The sequence below is a fragment of the Chelmon rostratus genome, chromosome 2, assembly GCF_017976325.1.
Source record: "Chelmon rostratus isolate fCheRos1 chromosome 2, fCheRos1.pri, whole genome shotgun sequence".
NCBI classification, from domain to species: domain Eukaryota; kingdom Metazoa; phylum Chordata; class Actinopteri; order Chaetodontiformes; family Chaetodontidae; genus Chelmon; species Chelmon rostratus.
The window spans coordinates 20323457-20343548 of NC_055659.1; the positions used below are offsets into that span (position 1 = coordinate 20323457).

The following is a 20092-nucleotide window of genomic DNA, read 5'->3' on the forward strand; positions in this document are numbered from 1 at the left end:
AAAATGAGAACAGCACAGATTTCTCTCGCCTATTTGTGTTTTTGTCTGTCTTCTCGTCACTGGATTGTCAGGTTTGTGTCACAAAGCTCCTCGCACCAATCAGGATTTGCATCTGATGAGAGCTGATGGAGTCATCTGTTTATTTCGACAAACTACTGCCCCTCACACCCGATCAAACCACAGCCATGAGTGATAGATAGATAGATAGACAGACAGACTTTATTTATCTGCTGCTACAGGCTGCCACCTGGGACGGCGCCAAAGCTAAAGGTGCAACTTAATCGTGGCAGGGTTGCGTAGACAGTGTTGTGCATTAGCCATTAAATTTTATTTTTAATTATATTAATTAAAGGACTTTGGGTGGAGTGAGGCGTCAGTGTCTTCAGGCATTTTCATACAAATTCCTAAAAAACAGAAAAATCTGAGTTTCCACGTCTTAACTACAGCTTGGATGTTGATGTGAACAGTGTTAAGAAGATGAAAACTGGTTATTATTATTATTATTAACATGACATGAATGCGGCTTAATCCCCATCATCAATCCTGGGCCAGCAGGTGGTGATAAAAATCTACAATCAACAACAACAACTAGTGAAGAACGTTCTGAGCATGTGCAGTGAGCTTAAATTTCTTTTACTTAAAAACACAAAGCAATATTAGCTATGTTGCTTTATATATTTATATCTGTTAATCAATTAGTTGATTCATTTGTAGTTTTTGACACATTTTTGGAAAACATGGCCAAGCAGTGCGCTTACGTAAAACCATTGTTGTTGTTGCCCGTTACACAAAGCAACAATCACTACAAACAAACAAACAAACAAAATGTACACACAGATACACAGAAACTGGAGTTTTGAAAAATCTGCACTTTAGAGGGAATGTTAAAGAATCTCAGAGTCCCAATCGTGGAGGAAAATACTTGTTTTGCAAAATATCAGTGTGCGTGCAGTCAAGGCCTGATTGTTACACTTTTGCTGTTGTGGCACAAAAAATTTTTACTTCAACTAAGGTGTCTCACAGTCAGGAACATGAAGCCAAAAAACAGGAGAACTGACAGGATTCAAATACCTAAGCACCAGAGAGTGTGAGCAGTTCTCTACTTGTAGTCCAATGAGGCTATTTGCTAACAGGGAGCAGCTGTGCTGGTACAATCAGGAGCAGCAATGGCAGCTAATGGACAGGTGAGGAATGGCTCATCTCAAACGACAAAGGCAGATCTGAGCTGCATTCATAAAAAAACATGGCAACCTGGATCCACAACTACAAAAGTGATCCCTTAAAGATATGTAACATTTCTGCATTAAAACATCTAAAAGTGACTTGACCATGGATGAAATTTTGATTTTAGAGGGTTGGGAAGACACGCGCACACACGCGTGCGCGCACACACAGTGTCTCAGTTTAATATAGTATAACACTGGTTTTGGATGGTAAAAACTGCAGGGGACAAAAACGGCGTTTTGAAAAAGTGCAGGGGACATGTCCCCTGCGTCCCCCCCTAAAATAATGTCCGTGGACTTGACCTTTGTTACATATTCACAAGCCTCTGGCCTGCAGAACAAAGCCGACCACCAGGACAGTAAAGATATGGACTGAGGAGGCCTCCTCTGCACTTCAGGACTGCTTTGAGCTGACAGACTGGACTGTGGTCAGAGAAGAGGCAGGCCTGGAGGAGTATACATCATGTGTATTGTCCTATGTTCAGTTCTGCTCTGATGCTGTCCTCCCTGTTAAGACCATCACTGTGTTTCCCAACTAGAAACCATGGCTGGACAGCACAGTGCGGTCCCTGCTGAAAGATCTGGAGACAGGCTGGCTTGAAGCAGGGCTGGAGCAGAGCTGAAGAAAGGAATTAAGCAGGCCAAGCTCCGGTACAAAGACAAAATTTAAGATTACTTCAATAACAAGAACCCACAGAACATGTGGAGAGGCATCAGAATCATGACGGACTGCAAGTCTAACGCTCAGCTCGCCAGCCACGACCCCACCCTGCCTGACACCTTAAACAGCTTCTTTGCTGGCTTTGACACATCAGGCAGCAGAGAGGCTACACACCTACCCCGGCTGGAGGAGCAGCACCAGCCCCTCGTCCTGCAGCAGCACCAGGTGACACCCACCCTGAGGAGGATCAACACCCGCAGAGCTGCAGGACCGGATAAGGTGTCAGGCAAGACTTTGAGGACATGTGCTGACCAGCTAGCAGGAGTGTTCCTGGACATTTTCAACCTGTCCCTGCAGCTGTCTACGGTTCCTGAGTGCCTCCAGTCCTCCATCATAATGCTGGTACCTAAGAAGACATCCACCACCTGCCTGAATGATTACCAGCCTGTTGCTCTGACCCCGGTAATCATGAAGTGTTTTGAGCGGATTATTCTCAGGTACATCAGAGACTTCATCCCCACGGACCTAGACAGCCTTCAGTTCACCTACAGAGGGTATCGGTCCACAGAGGATGCTGTCTCCATCACCCTGCACACAGCCCTGACCCAACTGCAGCTGCCCAACACCTACGTCAGGATGCTATTTGTAGATCTTTAGCTCAGCTCTCAACACCGTCATCCCAGACAAGCTAATGATGAACGCTGTGGGTCTGCCTGCGTCACTGTGCCACTGGATCAGAGACTTTCTCACCAACAGGCCTCAGGTAGTGAGAATAGGGAACACAACATCATCCCCTCTCGTCCTCAGCACAGGCACGCCACAGGGTTGTGTGCTCAGCCCAGCCTTCTTTACCCTGTTTACTCATGACATCCACCACACCAACACAGTCGTGAAGTTCACGGACAACACTACAGTTGTGGGTCTCATCTCAGATAACAATGAGACCCACTACAGAGAGGTCCATGAACACCTTCTGTTGAAGAAGGCACAACAAAGGCTCTTCTTCCTCAGGAAACTGAAACGAGCTGGACTCTCCTCTCGGTTGCTTGTCAACTTCTACAGGGCCACAATTGAAAGCATCCTCTGCCTTGGTATGACAGTGTGGTATGGCAGCTGCACGGCACAGGAGAGGAAACAACTGGCACGGGTGGTTAAAACTGCACAGGGCATCGTGGGCTGCCCCCTTCCTGACCTAGACTCTATATATGAAGGCCGGGTCAGGAAGAGGGCAAGATCCATCGCCACGGACCCCGCCATCCGGGCCACAGACTGTTTGTACTGCTTCATAAGGAAAGCGGTACAGGAACATCTGCACCACCACCAACAGACTGAGGAACAGCTTCTTCTCCAGAGCTGCAAAAAAAAAAAAAAAAAAAAAAAGGTGTGTTCAATAAAAGCAAAGAAAGAGGTCCTCAATATTATCTGTCTTTGAAAATGACGGTTTGATTGATATGTATTTCTTTGCCATAATTAGAATAGATTCTAGATAGATAGAGAGGCCTAAGTAGATACCAATACAGTAAGAAATAAAATACTGTAAATGTAATTATATGTATTTCTCATTACTGATGAATGAATTATAGTGATAAATGAGGGACTGTTGAACATTTAACAATCACTGGACACACAAGTTTCTGACTCATTTCCTGCTGCACCAACTGCCACTCTTCTCTGTACATCTGCATTGTCAATATTAAATAAAAGTGTAGTTTCTGCTTATTTGCGGTTTTAAGCACAGCTTCCAGACTAACCACTTCCTTTCACTTTTGGGTACGTCAGGTACCCATAACCACAGCTCAAGAGTCAAACCACACCTTCAACATGAAGGTTCAAAGTTAGAAACTGTACTTTGATGAGTGATTTTTCAAATCTGCATGAGACAACAGCAACTGCTGACACATCTGAAATCTAAATTGTTATTGTTATTATTAAAACGTCAAGAGGAACAGTTTTAGTACACAAGCAGACAAGAAAAGGGAACAGCAACCACATTTGCTTCGGTGCATCTGCAAACTTCACAGAGAGAACAGCGAGCATCGAGGAACAGCTGGAAAAGAACTAATTTCACCTACAGTGAAAGCGATCAGTAAGTACTCAAATATAAAAATGTTTTAGCTCAGTTTGACTGTGTAACAGTGAAACAACTCATTTTGTTGATTGAGATGCACTTGAATCTAGTTTGCAGCATTGTGCTCTTATTCCTGATGTTACTCCCAACAAAAGTGTCTCAAAACCGGCTTCTGATCAATGTGTTCACAGGAACCTTGTGACCTCCAGACAGAGCCAGACACGAGTCGTCCTGCTGGACGGTTTTCCGTGAGAAAGAGACAGCGCACAAAACATCTGCCAGAGGAATGGAGCACCTCCGCGCAGCATTTGACAGTGTTGTGGAGGGGATGGAGTGGGGAGAAATACTTTCCACTCTGGATGATATGATTGAAGACATATTGGGAGGGACAACCATCACTCGACCTCCATCTCCACCTCCTCCCTCTCCTCCTCCCCCCATCCCTGCTTGGCCAAGATTTGACACCCACCCTCAGCCAGTGGAACATCTGGGCCAAGGAAATGGTGGGTGTGCCCCTGTGGGAGCAGCTCCATGCAGGTTGGAGCACCTAAGCCTACTGATGGCTGCTCCGGGAGTGAACGCTGTTCAAGCTGCTCCCATCATCTACCAGGGGCCTCTGTATGATCACAGCATCATGCAGTCAGGTGACCCTTATGGCCAGGCAGGTGCTTATAGCCAGGGGCAGGTAAGACACTACGAAGAGGTTAGGGATTGCTATCAGAAGAATTTGATCATGCTGACTTTCCCATTCCTGCGATAAGCCTCCTGATCACCTTTTTTGTGTGTGTTTGTGTCTCCAGTATAACAAAGTGCCAGTGGTCCAGCTCCCTGAGGGTCTGAACCAGTACCTGCTTCCTGTTGGATTTCTGTAAGTAACACACCCACACACTAATACAAACAAACACACACCAGTGAACACATCTTCACACACACACACACACACACACACACACACACACACACAAACACACACACACACACACACACACACACACATGTTCTTTCTATAATCTAAAACATCTCTGTCTCTCTTTCTTTGTGTTCTGTGTGTAGGAATAGAGAGGTGGTGTACCGGCTTGCAGCAGGTGTGTTCACTACATCAGGCTCTGCTGCTCCACAAACAAACACCTCCATGCCAAAGTAAGTGAGATGTGGACAGCTTTGGTCAAAATCTACTTTTTGATTGCAGGTGTTGAACAAGAATGAACATTTTCATATTAAGTCTCTTTTAAAGGGTTTTAGCACAACACAGAGAAGAGTGACTCTTACCTCTGTGGTGTGTTATTCTGCTTGCTTTACTGCTTCCGTCTTTTTTACTCCACACTTTTTCAATTTTTTTTTTTTAATGTCTGTATTCCGACAGAGAGAGAAAGGGTCAAAACCAACAAGCGAATGAGCCGTACATAAAGAAACCACCCAACGCCTTCATGTTGTTTAGGAAAGAGCAGAGGCCAAATGTGGTGGCCGAGCTGAACATCACTGACAGTGCGGCGGTGAACACTGTCCTGGGACGGAAGGTAAGTGGGTTTTTTCTCCCTTCTCTGTGCCTTCAGGATAGTTCGGTAAAAGACCGTTTTCTGCAATCATGCTTGCAGAACAGATTTTCTTCCATCATTACTTGCACGGAGAACAAATTTAAACTGAGGATTTCCAGCATTTCACAACACAAACACACAGTGGGAATTTGCACTGCAGAGCCTGCACCCGTTCATGTGGATCTATGTGCAGATTTATGCATTGGTTCATATGCTTTCATGCTCCCATTTGTGTGCACGAGCTGGCCAGAAGTCGTGTGTGCTTGTTTTTAAAGTGTGTGTGGTGACAGCGTGTTGTCGTCCATCCACAGTGGAATGCTCTGTCCAAAGAAGAGCAGGCGAAATATTATGAAGAGGCGGACATAGAGCGGCGGCTCCACGCACAGCAGCATCCCAACTGGTCATCCAAAGACAATTATGTATGTACACAGTGCTCACATGCAACTCCCACAGGTTTCCATCACTCCACCAGAGCTGATGGCACAAAGATCACTGAAGAGAGTCCTGTTCTTGCCTGATGATGTCAGTCTTATGTGTTGTTTTTGTGCAGGGCACAAAGAGAAAGAGGACGAGGAGGAAAGTCTCCACCAAGAGTGAAGGTAAGACAACGTTTCAGTGGATCTCAGCGTGTCTTCATGTGACATGTGATGGAAACTCAATAACGTGACCATAAACAAGTTTTCCAGGAAACGTATTTGTAACATTGTTTTTAAAGAGTCAAAAAAGTTCATCCCTTTGGAATGCTTTACAATAATACAACAGCTATGGGGGAAATCAGTCATTATTATTAAAATTAATTGGTGTATTTGTTTGTGTTGCAGTGTCTTCATCTACACCTGGAGAGGTCACTCAGCAAGCCAAGAGGCTGCGTGTGAGCCCCGTGCACACAGCAGTGATGGAGCCCTTCACCTCGCAGGCGGTCCTGATGCAGCCGCCCCACTCGCAGACAGCAGCAACTCCGCCTGCAGCCTGCCACTGGTGTACCTGTTCTTTGTTTCGACTGAAATGAATTGACACTTATTGATGACCGGTTTCCAGCCGTTGTTTCCTCGTGAAGTGCTGTCACAGGGTGCACGCAGCACTTGCAACTTATCCAGTTTTCTTCCATTGCAGTCATATTGAGAAGCCTCCCTGTAAGTGGTGAAATTATATAGTAATTAAAAAAAAAAAAGCTAAATTTTTATAAATGAAGACAGATTTTTTTAATGTTTTAGTTCGCTCTTTTTAACTTTTTATTTAGATTTTTTCAGTTAGCCATTGAACAGTGTCTGAGACAAGGTCAGTGATATAAAAAGGTGCAAATGGTGGTTCAAATGTATATCAAATATACATTACACATTGTACTAATAAAGATAAGCAAACAGAATTAACAATCAGACAGACAAAAATAAATAAAAAATTAGCTAAATAGATAAATGAATGAATACATGAAAAAAGAGCAAAGAAAAAAAAAGGGTTCACATCTTGTCAGGGTCCACTTCCATTACTTAAATAACAGCCTCAACAACCCAAATAGTTCACATTATTAGATATTTTCCGACCATGCTCCACCTTCGATCAAAAAGGTCAATTTTCAACTGTGATGATGCAGTCATTCTTTCCGTGAGATAAACCTTTCTCAACCTCTGTGTCATCGTCGTGTTTGAGGTTTTGTTCACTGGCGTCATGTTGTGTCTTGCACTTCCTGTTTATTGTGAAACCTAACTTTCCTCTCGTTTCAGGCCCTTCACTTCCTGGTGTGTTTACCGACTGTCTGATTGTCTGCCCTGCCCTGATTTTCTCCACCTGTTGCTCATTACCTCATGTATATATTGTCTACCTTTTCCCCTGTCCTGTGCCAGATTGTCTTGTATAGTCCTTGGTCCATGTCAGTCCTGTCTTTGCTACCTAAAACCAATACCTTGCCTAGTTTTCCAAGAGTCTTTTGTTCTTTGTTTGCATTCAAGAAACCTTAGCGCCTTACCTTACCGTTTTCACCTTACACCATTTGTTGTATTTTTGTAATTGAGCATTTGTGTTATTAAACCATCTTCGAGCCATTTTTTGATTTCCAAGTGTGTCTTTGAGTTCTGCATTTGAGTCCAGCCTCAGTGTGCCTGAGCGCCGTGTCACTCTGCTTCCATTCAGCCACAGTCGGTGATTTAACATTCTTCCAGTTTGCTGTTATATTTTTCTTGGCAACCAGTAATAAAATAAGCAAAATATATCTTTGGCCAGCAGTGAAAAGGTCGACCGGTATAGCACCCAGCAGGTAGAGCAGCACGTTTGATGGAATAATAATTTTCTCAATTTCGTCTTTAATATTTTTCCAATATTCAAAAATAACAGGACAGTCCCAGAATATGTGCATATGATCACCTACTTTACCGCATTGTCTCCAGCATAGAGCTGCTGAGGGGTCTTTAACAAAATTTGAAACAGCCAAAGGGGTGCAAAAAAATCTGATTTTGAGTTTCCAGTCGAATTCTTTCCACTGCTGACTGCTGATACCTTTATGACTGCTGTTAGAAAGTTTATCCCAAAGTTCGTCTTCTATTATTGTATTCGATTCCAATTTCCATCTTTCCTTAATATTATAGGTATTTTCATCTAAGTCTAATGAGAGTCTTTTATAGAGGTGGGAGACATGTTTACGTAATGGAAGACGCTTTTCCCAGATTTCAATAAAATACTGGTCTATACTATTTGGGATTTTGCCAATTCGCTCTTTGTCTTTATGACTTGTAATATAGTGCCTAATTTGCAAATATCTATAAAAATCAGTAGAGGGGAGGTCGACTTGTTCCTGGGTAAAGGACTTTAAGTGTGTTTTCTCAAATAATTGATTAAAAATAATGAGACCTTGAGCAGCCCATCTCCTAAAACCATGATCTGAGACCGAAGGTGGAAAATCAATATTGTTTACTGTGGCCATAGCTCGAGAAATAGATCCACTATCTTTAAATGTCTTTTTAACTTCCACCCAAATCTTTATAGTATGCTTGATTCATTCATTTCCAAGCTTCATTTTATTGACATGTTTCAAATCCACAAAGGGTAGGACAGATAACGGTGCACCCTTTACTTCACCCTGTTCTATTTGAGTCCACTTTGCCTCCTCGTCTCCGCTGATCCAACCCACAATCGCTGCTAGCTGAGCTGCCCAGTAGTAAAATTTCAAATTCGGCAATGCCAGACCTCCTCTGTTTTTAGCCAAATGAAGTATTTTAAGTGTAATTCTGGGTCTCTTGTGTTGCCATATAAATTGAAAGATTAATTTATTTAACATATTAAAAATGGAAATTGGAACTCTTATGGGCAGCAACTGAAATAAAAACAGGAGACGGGGAAGCAGATTCATCCGTACTGTTTCGATTCTGCCTAACAGAGATAGGGGGAGGACTTCCCAGCGGGTCAGATCGCTCCTTATTTGTTTAATTAGCTTATTATAGTTTGCTTCAAAAGGTTTTGTAGTTTGAGATGTTATAATGATTCCTAGATATCTAAACCCTAGTTTAGACCAGTGAAATGATACTGTCTCGTTAAGCTGATTTGGCCACGTCCCTGATATCATCATTGCCTCTGATTTATTTTGATTAATTTTATATCCAGAGATATTTCCATAATCTTTCAGACACTGCATGCGTCGAGGTAATTTTCGATTTGGGATTCTTGTATAACAACCAAAACCAACTAGCAAATTTTTCACCAAATCCCATCTCAATAAGTGTTTGTTCTAGAAATTGCCCATCTACCCGGTCAAATGCTTTCTCAGCGACATAGTCCCTCCAGCGTGTCCTGGGTCTTCCCCTGGGCCTCTTCCCGGTGGGGCATGCCCGTAACACCCTCCCAGGAAGGCGTCCAGGAGGCATCTGGTAAAGATGCCCGAGCCACCTCAGCTGGCTCCTCTCGATGTGGAGGAGCAGCGGCTCTACTTTGAACTTCTCCCGAGTGACAGAGCTCCTCACCTTATCTCAAAGGGAGCACCCCGCCACCCTGTGGAGGAAACTCATTTCAGCCGCTTGTATCCGAGATCTCGTTCTTTCGGTCATGACCATAGGTCTCGATTTACCAGCTCGTAGATTGACTGGTAAATCGAGACCGGTACAACGGCCGCATTACTGCTGCCGCCGCACCAATCCACCTGTCAATCTCACGCTCCATACTTCCCTCACTCGTGAACAAGACCTCAAGATACTTGAACTCCTCCACTTGAGGCAGGGGCTCTCCTCCAACCCAGAGGGGACAAGCCACCCTTTTCCGGTCGAGAAACATGGCCTCGGACTTGGAGGTGCTGATTCTCATCCCAGCCGCTTCGCACTCGGCTGCAAATCGCCCCAACACATGCTGGAGGTCCTGGTTCGAAGAAGCCAACAGGACAACATCATCCGCAAAAAGCAGAGATGAAATCCTGTGGTCCCCAAACCAGACTCCCTCTGGCCCTTGGCTGCGCCTAGAAATTCTGTCCATAAAAATAATGAACAGAACCGGTGACAAAGGGCAGCCCTGCCAGAGACCAACAAGCACTGGGAACAAGTCTGACTTACTGCCAGCAATGCAAACCAAGCTCCTGCTCCGGTCATACAGAGACCAGACAGCCCGTAGCAAAGGGCCCCGGACTCCATACCCCCGAAGCACCTCCCACAGAATGCCACGAAGGACACGGTCGAATGCCTTCTGCCAAGTCCACAAAACACATGTGGACTGGTTGGGCAAACTCCCACGAACCCTCGAGCACCCTGCGGAGGTTGTAGAGCTGGTCCAGTGTTCCATGACCAGGACGAAAACCGCATTGTTCCTCCTGAATCCGAGGTTCGACTATCGGCCGAATTCTCCTCTCCAGTACCCTGGCAACTATAGCCGACCTTATTTCTTCTCTGATAGTAACATCTGTCTGTACTGAGACATTAATTCTCCAATATTTCATACACGGCTCCAATCCCAAGTCAAGTGCCATCGTAACTGGGCTATAGTCTGAAATGCTCATTGATTTAATCACACAGTTCTTAACCCGCTGTATGTCTTTTTTTGAAACTAAAAAGTGGTCTAACCGCGAGTAACTCCCATGCACTTGTGACATAAAAGTGAAATCTCACTTGTTCGTGTGAAAACGGCACCACGCATCTACTTACCCTAACTCTTTTAGCATGTTTGTTAAACTTTTAGACATTCTGGTTTGAGGTTTTAAGGATATTGGTAATTTATCTAATTTATCATTCAGTACACAGTTCAAGTCCCCACCCATAATAAAAATACCTTCCCTATTATCTGTTACCAGATGTGCAAGCTTTTTGAAAAAATAAGGGCAGTCTTCATTAGGTGCATAAGCATTCAAAATCGTTATTTTAATTCCAGCAATTGTCCCTATAACCAAAACATAAGGGCCCTCTATATCCTGACAGACCTTTTCACAATGAAAAAAATTCTCTCCACACTGCACCTCGACTCCCAACTCCCTCAACGGTCAACAGCGCTCGTCAGCGTGGGAAGTTTTTTCTCCCGAGTCCATCGTAAGCTTCAGTCACGCTGGATATAGGCACTTTGCCTGTATGCCTTTTTGCTTTAACTGCTTGATGACTGCATAAATAAAGCTCACTTCTTTTGTAGCTCAGGAGAATAATCTTGATCGAAGAATATCCTCCTATCTTGAAACATCACCTGTCATTGGCTCCATGCTTGTTGCAAAACAATGTCGTTTACTGCAGCATCCAGGAATCTCACGATGATTGATCGGGGGGGCAGGGTGCCGCCGGACCTGTCAGTCTGACCTGGAGTGAGCGGTGTGCTCTTTCAATTTTAATATCCAAGTCAGGTGGCAGCCTCAGCACTTTGGGTAGCAAGCCTTTCACAAACTCAACAACATCACCTCGTTCACTCATCTCTGGTATCTGGAATATTCGAATGTTGTTTCTTCTCGGGCTGTTTTGTAGGTTGTCACATACATCTGTGAGTTGTTTATCACGTTGAAGTAAATATCGTAGCATGCGATGCTGCCTTGCCTCCGCATCTTCCACTTCGCTCACTCTTCCTTCCAACTCGCAAAGCCTTTGCTGATGGTCACCAAGCTGCTCTTTAATATGCGTTGCCTTTTCCAGGCGCTCAAGGGTCTGTGTAGTTTGTTTACGGCCCTGAGAATTTTCTTCACAAAGTTTTCTCATTTCCTCTATGATCAGAGACTCGGTCTCGCCCACCTCACGGTTAGTAGCATTTAAGATAGCGCTATCCGAGCTCGGTGTTTTAGCGCTTATTTCTTTCAAAGTCCCTTGTTTTCTGGCTCCTTTGTTACTCAAGGAGGAGGACATCTTATTCAAAGGCTGGTTTCCAATCTGAAGACCTTAAGTATCTGTAATTGCCACAGTTGCCACAGTTTTTCTGATGGAGCTTCGTCTCTAGCCTGTTGTTCCTATCATGACGTCACCGAAAGTCCCTTTTCATGCAATTTAAATAAGCTTATTAATCAGTCAGTTCACTGACTTTGTGCGACTGTTCTCCACTTGTGCCAGTGTTGCAGTGGGTTTTAGCATGTAGCATCATCCTTCTTCTTTCCAATGTTAATTGAGACCACTGAAAGTTTCAGTTTTGGGGTTTTTTTTTTTTTTTTTTGGCTGGACCACTATTTCATTTTTAAACTCTATTCTTTTCTTTTTTTTCAACTCATCTGCACATGAAGCTCTGCAGGCACCTGTGCTGGTTAAAAACATAGAAGGCAATACAGCAACCACTTCTGACGATGACAGCACGACCACATGCTGTGAAACTGAAAGAGCTGTTATTGAGATGCTCTGATATGAAATGTTAGCCTCTGATAAAATCATGGCTTCCATACAGCAAGTCCACGGGGAATAGGTGTGTCGTGGCTGCGCCTCCTCCATGAATAGTTGACGGCGTTTTAAAGCTAGTTCTGCTGCAGGCTCGCGTATCACCTTTCATCTTCATTGTCTGTGTAATGATATTTGGTAAAGTTCCTCTGAGAAAGGATAATCTATGTCAGGATTGAATCCCCGTCCTCTGGTCCTGCAACGTAGGCCTATATGTGTTTAAGATCCCTTTGTGCTGCTCTTCCAGCAGGAGACAGATGCATGCGAACAGCGCAGACAGCAGTGGGTGGCAAACCCAATGAGAATTAGTTTCAACCTAAAGAAAACCTCAGGGGGCTTCATTTAACAAAGCAAAGCAGTTTTCACACCGCCCTCTGATCTCATAACACCTAGTGCGATAAAAAAAACACACACAGAATGTTCTCAGACTGGATCCTGTCAGGTTTGAGGACGTTATCAATATGCCTCTCATGAATCAGCATCTTATTAATGGAAATGTACAGTGTGAGCTTATGTTAGGAAGACAGGATTTTCTATCATCTTTAAATATATACACTACCACTACACTACCCACACTATTGTGTGTGTGTTGTGTTATTTTATTTGGGGAGGAGGACAACTAAAGATCAAACTGTGTATTAAAACATTTCAATATGGTGTTTAGAGAAATTTATCCGGATAACAGGCTGAGTAAAACCTGGTGCGTCATCAGATCTGGAACATGGAGTGTTCTTTGTTTTACTCAGCAAACATCAGGTTAATTCAGTTAAACTGCTTCCTGGCGCAGGCCGCTGATCCCGATGTGTGCCATCTTCAACCTCCACCCAGTCCCTCCACACTGATACTGCTGCTTTCCAGAAACTAGAGTGAAAACAGGTGAAAATAGCGGAGGCCCTTAGCGTCGGACGAAAAGTGCGCCACGGGCCCAGAAGTCACGTCTTAGCCTATGATAACACTGCCCTCCTCTGGTGAGGTCTGCCTCTGTGGACGCACGACACGCTCAAACCCCGCGACCACAGGAAACGCCAATTTTGTCATATTATAAAACACTTCGGAAGACTTGACACCTCCAACTCGTCGAGTGGTGGCGCGTAAACGACGTTTTCCGAAGACCTGCACTGGCTCGCATTCATGTGCCATCTTCGAATATAAGATCGCCATTTGTTTGATTGCATCTAGATCCCGGAGAGCGGAGCGCTGGTACGCCACGACTCCAGCTGGAAGCTTGTCTGGGTTGCACCAGAAAACCCCCGTACAGCTCCTTCGCCAGGTCTCCCCGGGATCCGTGTTTTGCATCGCTCCTCAATTTGCATTTCTTCCTCAGATTTTCCGTGCGACGGGTTCAGCCGCTCGAAACCAGCGGGCGCTCCGCGGCTCTGTTGTACGTGCGCCTCCATTTCCAAAGCAATACGCACAGAGAGCAAACCTCTGGACATTTTTGGATAATGTTGCCGAAGCTCCGCGAGCGGGGAAATTGAGGACATTTTGATTTACTGTTATTTCTGGTGCGTACCTGCGGAGACATACACGTGTCTTCGGGGTAAACAGAAAGGGCTAGATCGTGTCAGCAGATAGCATTGCCCCCCCCTCTCTCTCTTTTGTTTGTTGTAGACGGCCGAGCTCAAGCTTGGCGACGAGCGATACATTTCAGTTTGTGCGCCTTGGTGATAAAGACGCATTTGGAGATGTCGGAAGTGCTGCCTTTCAACGAAGAAAAAATGAGTCATTATGGAAATGAGGGCGACGAGGGACACCTTTCCTTCACCTGTCGTCTCCAAGACACCAACAACTTCTTCAGCGGCTCACAGAATAAACGTCCGCCGAAACTCGGACAAATAGGCCGGAGCAAACGGGGTAATTATATAATTAAGGCGTTTTCGTGTGCATGGTGGTGTGTTGAATGCGCACATAGGATATAGTGCACTACAATTACGGATGTGTGTGCGTGTGCGTGCAGCCGGATAGGCATCACCTTCGCCTTGACATGGTCCTCAGCAGAGACTGAGAGGATGATCTATTGTTTGCACGCGTGAGGGATGCGTTGCTTTTTAAATATTCTATTCGCATTGCAACACAAGTTGGATGCGCAGTGCGTGCTGTTAAATGCCTCCTGAACGCTGCTCAACAGAGTTGTGCTGGTTGTCCCCTCCCCACTGAATGGTTGCAATGATTGAGATTTGTATGCTGTGCAGTTAGGATTTTTGTGTTTGCACCATCATTTCAGGCAGTTTTTTGTTTGTTTGTTTGTGCTTTTGCATTCCTGATGACACCCAGGGGATGGTCCTTGAAAAAAATCGGGGCTCACTCGTGGTGGCACATACATGTACAGACAGACACACAGTTGCACGTACAGTAGTGCACAGACACAACATGGACAAACATGGCAAACGCAGACGTGGAAGGATTGCACCTGTAGGTGCAAGGCGCAGAAATTCAGACATGCACACTCACAAATGTGCATCACAGTCATACACAACCAGGCTCATGGTTATCTTCCTCTTTTTGCATACTCTTGCTCTCTCGTGCACACACACACACACACACCACTTCTGCTCATGCAGCGCAGTGCTAATGGTTCTGGGCTTTAATGCCCTCCTGTCAGTCGGCGGTGAATTTTCAAGACGCCACACCAAGATGAGCCCCCCCCCCCCCCATTAACTCTCTCTCCCCTGTCATCCACAGTTGTGATTGAGGATGAGAATGGCGACGACGAAGCACTGAAAAATGGAACAGAGAAGACCCCGGCAGAGGCTTAGAGCGCTCGGCTCACCATCCCCCAAAAGACACTCTTGAAATTTTTTATGGCGATATTTACCAGTTTTAATCCAAAGACACTGTATATAAGCACTTTCTCTCATGTGGCAGCAAGCAGCACTTCCACGCCCTCCTCTCCCAGTCAGTCATGGCCATCTGGGTGACACACACTGGCAGGGGCGGGAGACGGCAGCAAAGGAGACCCCCAGGTGGACCCCCCCAACAAACACACACACACACACTCACACAAACAAATACACCCTCAATTAAAGGGTTTCGCCATAAATCCAAAAGCGGGAGAGGACTACGGGGTGGGGGGGGGCAAGGTGGAGGACGGAGGTGACGCTGTCGAAATGCAGAAATCAGGGACAGGATACAGAAATAAATCTGATATGAAAACTAAAGCACACACTTCTCCTATATCTTACCAATCAAACCTATGGTACCATTCTTTCTGCTCTTCATTTTGATCGAGCGCAAATGAATAACAGCGTTTGTAAATATGGAAAGGGTAGCCCATATTTTCTTGCACAAAGTGGGAAGCAGTAAACTGGTTTGTTCTATGTGTTGGACGACTTTATTTATTGATCCTTTGGAATATGTCTTTTGCAGTGACTTGAGGCCCGAGGGAGTGTTCTTTTGTATGTCGAGAAAACTTTGAGTGAATGAGAGTGACATTTTATTTTTCACTTAACAATTCTCGATGTTGCCTGAGTGTTTTTTGTTACCATACTTTGCAGCTAAAGAGTCATTTATATACAGTGTACCTCCCACCTGTTTGTAAGCTTCCCAGGCTTTCACCTGGATTGGTTGATACTGTAACTTGACTGTACACACCCTATTGATAAACTGTTTATATTGCATTGTGCATTATCGTGTGTGCCAAATCTCATGAGGGATATACTGTACCGGAGAACTTGTTCTTTTTTTGTGCTTTATACATTTACTCATACAATTCAGCTGTTTTGTTGGGTTGCCATTTTTTAGGGCTCTTTCTTAAAACACTGAAATACAAACTCATGCATGGCAAATATGAAATCATGCATGCACGGCAGAAGTTCTGAAACTTGTGTATTCTTGAAGCACCTCGTATACAGCTTTGAATGACAAACCTCGAGAAACAGTCTTAATTCTGCGTTGTACTGTACGATTCACACTGATTTGTACAGTGGCCTAATATCTTGTAATAAAGATTATGACAAAGTACTATTTACTGTTTAGTGTTGATTGTGGTTTACAATACGATGTACTCGATGTTGCTTTTTTGTTTTTTAAACTGTTTTAAAACTGTAGCAAAAAACACAAATCTAGTTTTGTATCAGAAAGATAGAGACAAGAGCTTGGCTGACTTTTGAATATGTTCCTTGTACAGTTTCCCCTGTTGTTATTGGATTGCCTATCTGGCTGCCAAGGAAGGTCAAGTCAGCATTTTCCACTGTGAGAAAGTAGCATCCCATTCCTTGGAAAGATCAGATATGGAAGGAGACAGAAATGGGATGAAAGATGAGCAAATAATCCCATCAAGAATTTGAATTCCACACGCCGAGTGGAGACACTCGGCTCGGACAACTGCACAACAGACTCGGATCTCATAAAGTGCTACAGTATTGCAAATGATTCTGTGGGGAAAATGTACACCACTGCTTCCCAATGCAATAAATGTCTGTTTGCATCTGAAATCTCAGCTCCTCTCTTTAATCAAGTCCTCCCTTTAACTCCATCGCCAGAGATGTAAATGGTGCAGGGTCACCGAGGCATGAGGAACACTGATGAGACGTGACATTTCCAACTCTGCTGTGGTGACTAAATGATTCATGCTGTGTGACGAGGCTCTGTCAGCGTACAGCATCTTAAACCCGGACCGCCGGGATGTGTGCTGGGAACACATACATGCAGCGTACACACATGCACGGAGGCACACACATGTCCATTTCAGCTCCAACTGCAGGCGAGACTAACATATTGCTAGTCTCCCTCCCTCCCCAGTCTTGACAGACATGAAAGGGGCTGCCTGGGCTGGGTACCATGGTAACGGATGCACCTTGCACTCGATGGGTGCTGCGGTGGGTTTCGGTGCAGAATAGTCTTCCCCTTGGCTTGATACCATCGCTATCTTTAATGGAATGTTCTCCATTCTCTTATCTCAGCCCTCTTCTCTCGAGACCCCCTATTCACTCAGTGGCGTGACCGCATTATTCTGCCAAAATAGTCCCTTCTTCCAAGACGGCAGTCAACCATGACGACGGCGCCTACTGCAGTAACAGCCTATCCTCTCGCTCAGAATGAGAGGATGTTACATTCAGGGAGTAATGGTCTACGACTCCCTGTGTGGTGGATCCTTAAATCCAGAACGTTGCAGTGAAAGCGTGAGGTGATTGGAACGAGCTCGGCTCTGATCGGTCTAAACATGGGGTCAGGTGCTGTTCCCACACGGTCAAACCTGTAGCACGCAGGGACGCATTGCAGAAAATCACAGGGGTTGGACAAAATCACAGGAATGTATTGCAGTCGTCCTGCAGAAATGATCAATTTGAAATGGCAGGTTGTGGCGCACACACAATTATTTCCCTTTCAATCAATTTGAAAAGGCCCTTTTCTTTGTTTATTCACTTTTGTTCTATTTGACATTATGCTGTCATGAATTTTAAACTTTTCTCCTCACTACATTTCAGAATTTTGCACCCATAGTAAATCACAACTACAGAGGCAGCCACACATGTGACTCATGCAGTAGTAAGCTGAATACCAATTATGAGCATGTGTCACCTTTAGCTGAGGTTTGAAAGGATTTTCTACTCAGCGTAAGGCAACCGGCAGAGTTACAAAGAGGCCAAAGACTCACCACCGGAATTGCTGAATTGCAGGCGCCGTCAGTCAGAAACTACACCGCATCTCAATAATCATGACCACAAAGCGCCAAACACAGATAAAAGCATAGAGGATCAGGTGTCACACGAGAACACACACACCACTGACAGACACTCAACTGAAACTGCAACTTCAGAGAGTCCTCAAAGTCATATCTACACTTCTGACCGGCTCAACAAATATCAGGTGTTGTAAGCCTTATCGTACAGCAGAATCACAATCAGTCTATGAGTTCAGTAGAAAAAAAAAAAGAGTGTCAGTGCCATCCACTAGAGTGGACTATGCATTTTAACTATGGAACAATTATAGACCTATAGCAGGATGTTAAAATGCATAGATTTTAATGCAGCATATTGATATTGATTGCTGTCATCAATCAATTGTCTGCTGAACTTGAGAACAGGAACATTACAAGCTTCAGATAATATTTACCAGGCTGGCAAACCAATAATACTCTATTTTTTTTGTAATAGTTGTCTGAAAGTGTGTAAGATTTTAGATAGTTATTAAATCTCATGACAAAAAACTCCAAACGAGAAACGTCTGATTCTATATTAGTGGCATCATATGAAACATAAATAGTTCAGAATGTGTGTTGTGGTTTTTTTTTGTTGCAGTTTTGTTTTTCCTAATTTTCCTTCAAAATTATAACTGGGGAGTTACAGTAGATACAGTAGATCAGAGCTGGAGTTATAAAACGGGATGAAAGGTCATTTACAGAGACTTTAAAAAGTGACAACAGTGATTGTGATCACCAGCATTTTAGTATTTGATTGACAGACTCAGAAATAACTGACTAGTCTTCAGTAAGCAGTGCACCTCCTTTATCACTTCATTTCTATAAACAAATACATTTATGGAAAAGGATAAAGACAAGAAAAAAGATAAAACAATAATCATTCTAGGGTTGATCAAATGTCTTTTCAAATCGTTTCCTGATCAATAATCTGTGGGACATTCTTCTTATTATAACCACGTCTCCTGAGGAGGAACTGAGGCCCAACTTAAAGTTCGACACAGTGGTGTGCATGATGTGCAAAAGGCTAAATCCACAATCCTGCAGCGATGCTGCAGAGCAGCTCTTTTCCAGCCACAATCTTCAAACAATCTAAAGTTCATCATAAAGATTTTGAAAGTCGGGCTCTCTGCTTTATGAGATCCATTCACATTTCTGTCACTCATTTGTTCCTCGCGCATATTTCAACAGACCGGTTTGAGTGTCAGTGTTGAGTAAACTTCCTAAAAGTTTACCCTCTCACTGTCCATCTCTCTCACTACTGGCAGCCTCATCATGCATTCTGTCACAGCAGTAATCCGGGAAGACATATTTCTCAGTTATTTTAGATAATATAACACATATCCAGCTGACATACCTAACACATATTCACAGATAAACAAACAGACGTCTCAAATGCAGATTATGTGTTTATCACACGAGCCCCTCTTAGCTGCATACTTAGATGCTCCTCAGTCCTAATGCTGTTATCACAGACATGCAGCCGATGCTGCTCACCTCAGACTGGATAGATAAGTTCAGGTTCAAGCTCAGGCTTGGGCTGTGTGACCACTGCTGCTAGAAGAGGCTCAAAATCACACCGAACGGCGAGCAGATCCTCCATTCTTGTCATTTATATAATGGGAGGCTCTTTATTAACTTAGTGAGTCACTATTTGGATAATATTGTTGCAAATGGGTTTCGTAGTGGGGGCTGATGAGAGGCTAATGACTGGTGCTGTGAAAGGGGGCAGACGGAAGTCGAGGTCTGGATGGCTGTTAGGTTACATAAGCTCTGACAGGTGGAGGAGCAGAGAGAGAAAGGCGAAGCAGAGGAGCAACATGGAGGAGTGGAAGAGACAGAGATATCCTGTTGACAGGAGAAAGAGCGGGATGAGAGCATTCATAGGTCACTGACACGAGGAGGAAAACCACACCCTGCAAGCTCCCTCGGAGCTGCTCACGCACAAGCTAACACGCACTGTACTGCACACACTCCGGCCTGACTGACTCACACAGCATCCTCTCTGGACTCCTCCACCTGACCTTTGTGTCGTCGCGGGGAAATACCCGCGCTGACCTGACATGCTGAGCCACCTCACCGGGAAAAGCGTCTCCTCTCTTCCTTGGTGTGAACCAGTAACTTTATATGATGCAGCAATAGCATGTGTGTGGCATGCAAATGGATGAGG

At 44.4% G+C, this 20092-nt stretch overlaps 1 protein-coding gene across 1 annotated transcript; it reads left to right on the forward strand.

Annotated features, from left to right (window-relative positions):
• Positions 1-13464: 13464 nt before the first annotated feature.
• Positions 13465-15304, forward strand: camk2n1 (calcium/calmodulin dependent protein kinase II inhibitor 1). Its single transcript, XM_041960922.1, has 2 exons — positions 13465-14138; positions 14967-15304. The coding sequence occupies exons 1-2, from the start codon at positions 13970-13972 to the stop codon at positions 15038-15040; spliced, it is 243 nt and encodes an 80-aa protein (XP_041816856.1). The 5' UTR covers positions 13465-13969; the 3' UTR covers positions 15041-15304.
• Positions 15305-20092: the final 4788 nt, after the last annotated feature.

What these genes read in the sequence shown, in the direction of transcription:
- camk2n1 (XM_041960922.1), top strand. Translation starts at nt 13,970, where the DNA reads ATGTCGGAAGTGCTGCCTTTCAACGAAGAAAAAATGAGTCATTATGGA. An exon ending in AATAGGCCGGAGCAAACGGG is followed by an intron (nt 14,139 to 14,966) that starts GTAATTATATAA and finishes TGTCATCCACAG; the next exon opens with TTGTGATTGAGGATGAGAAT.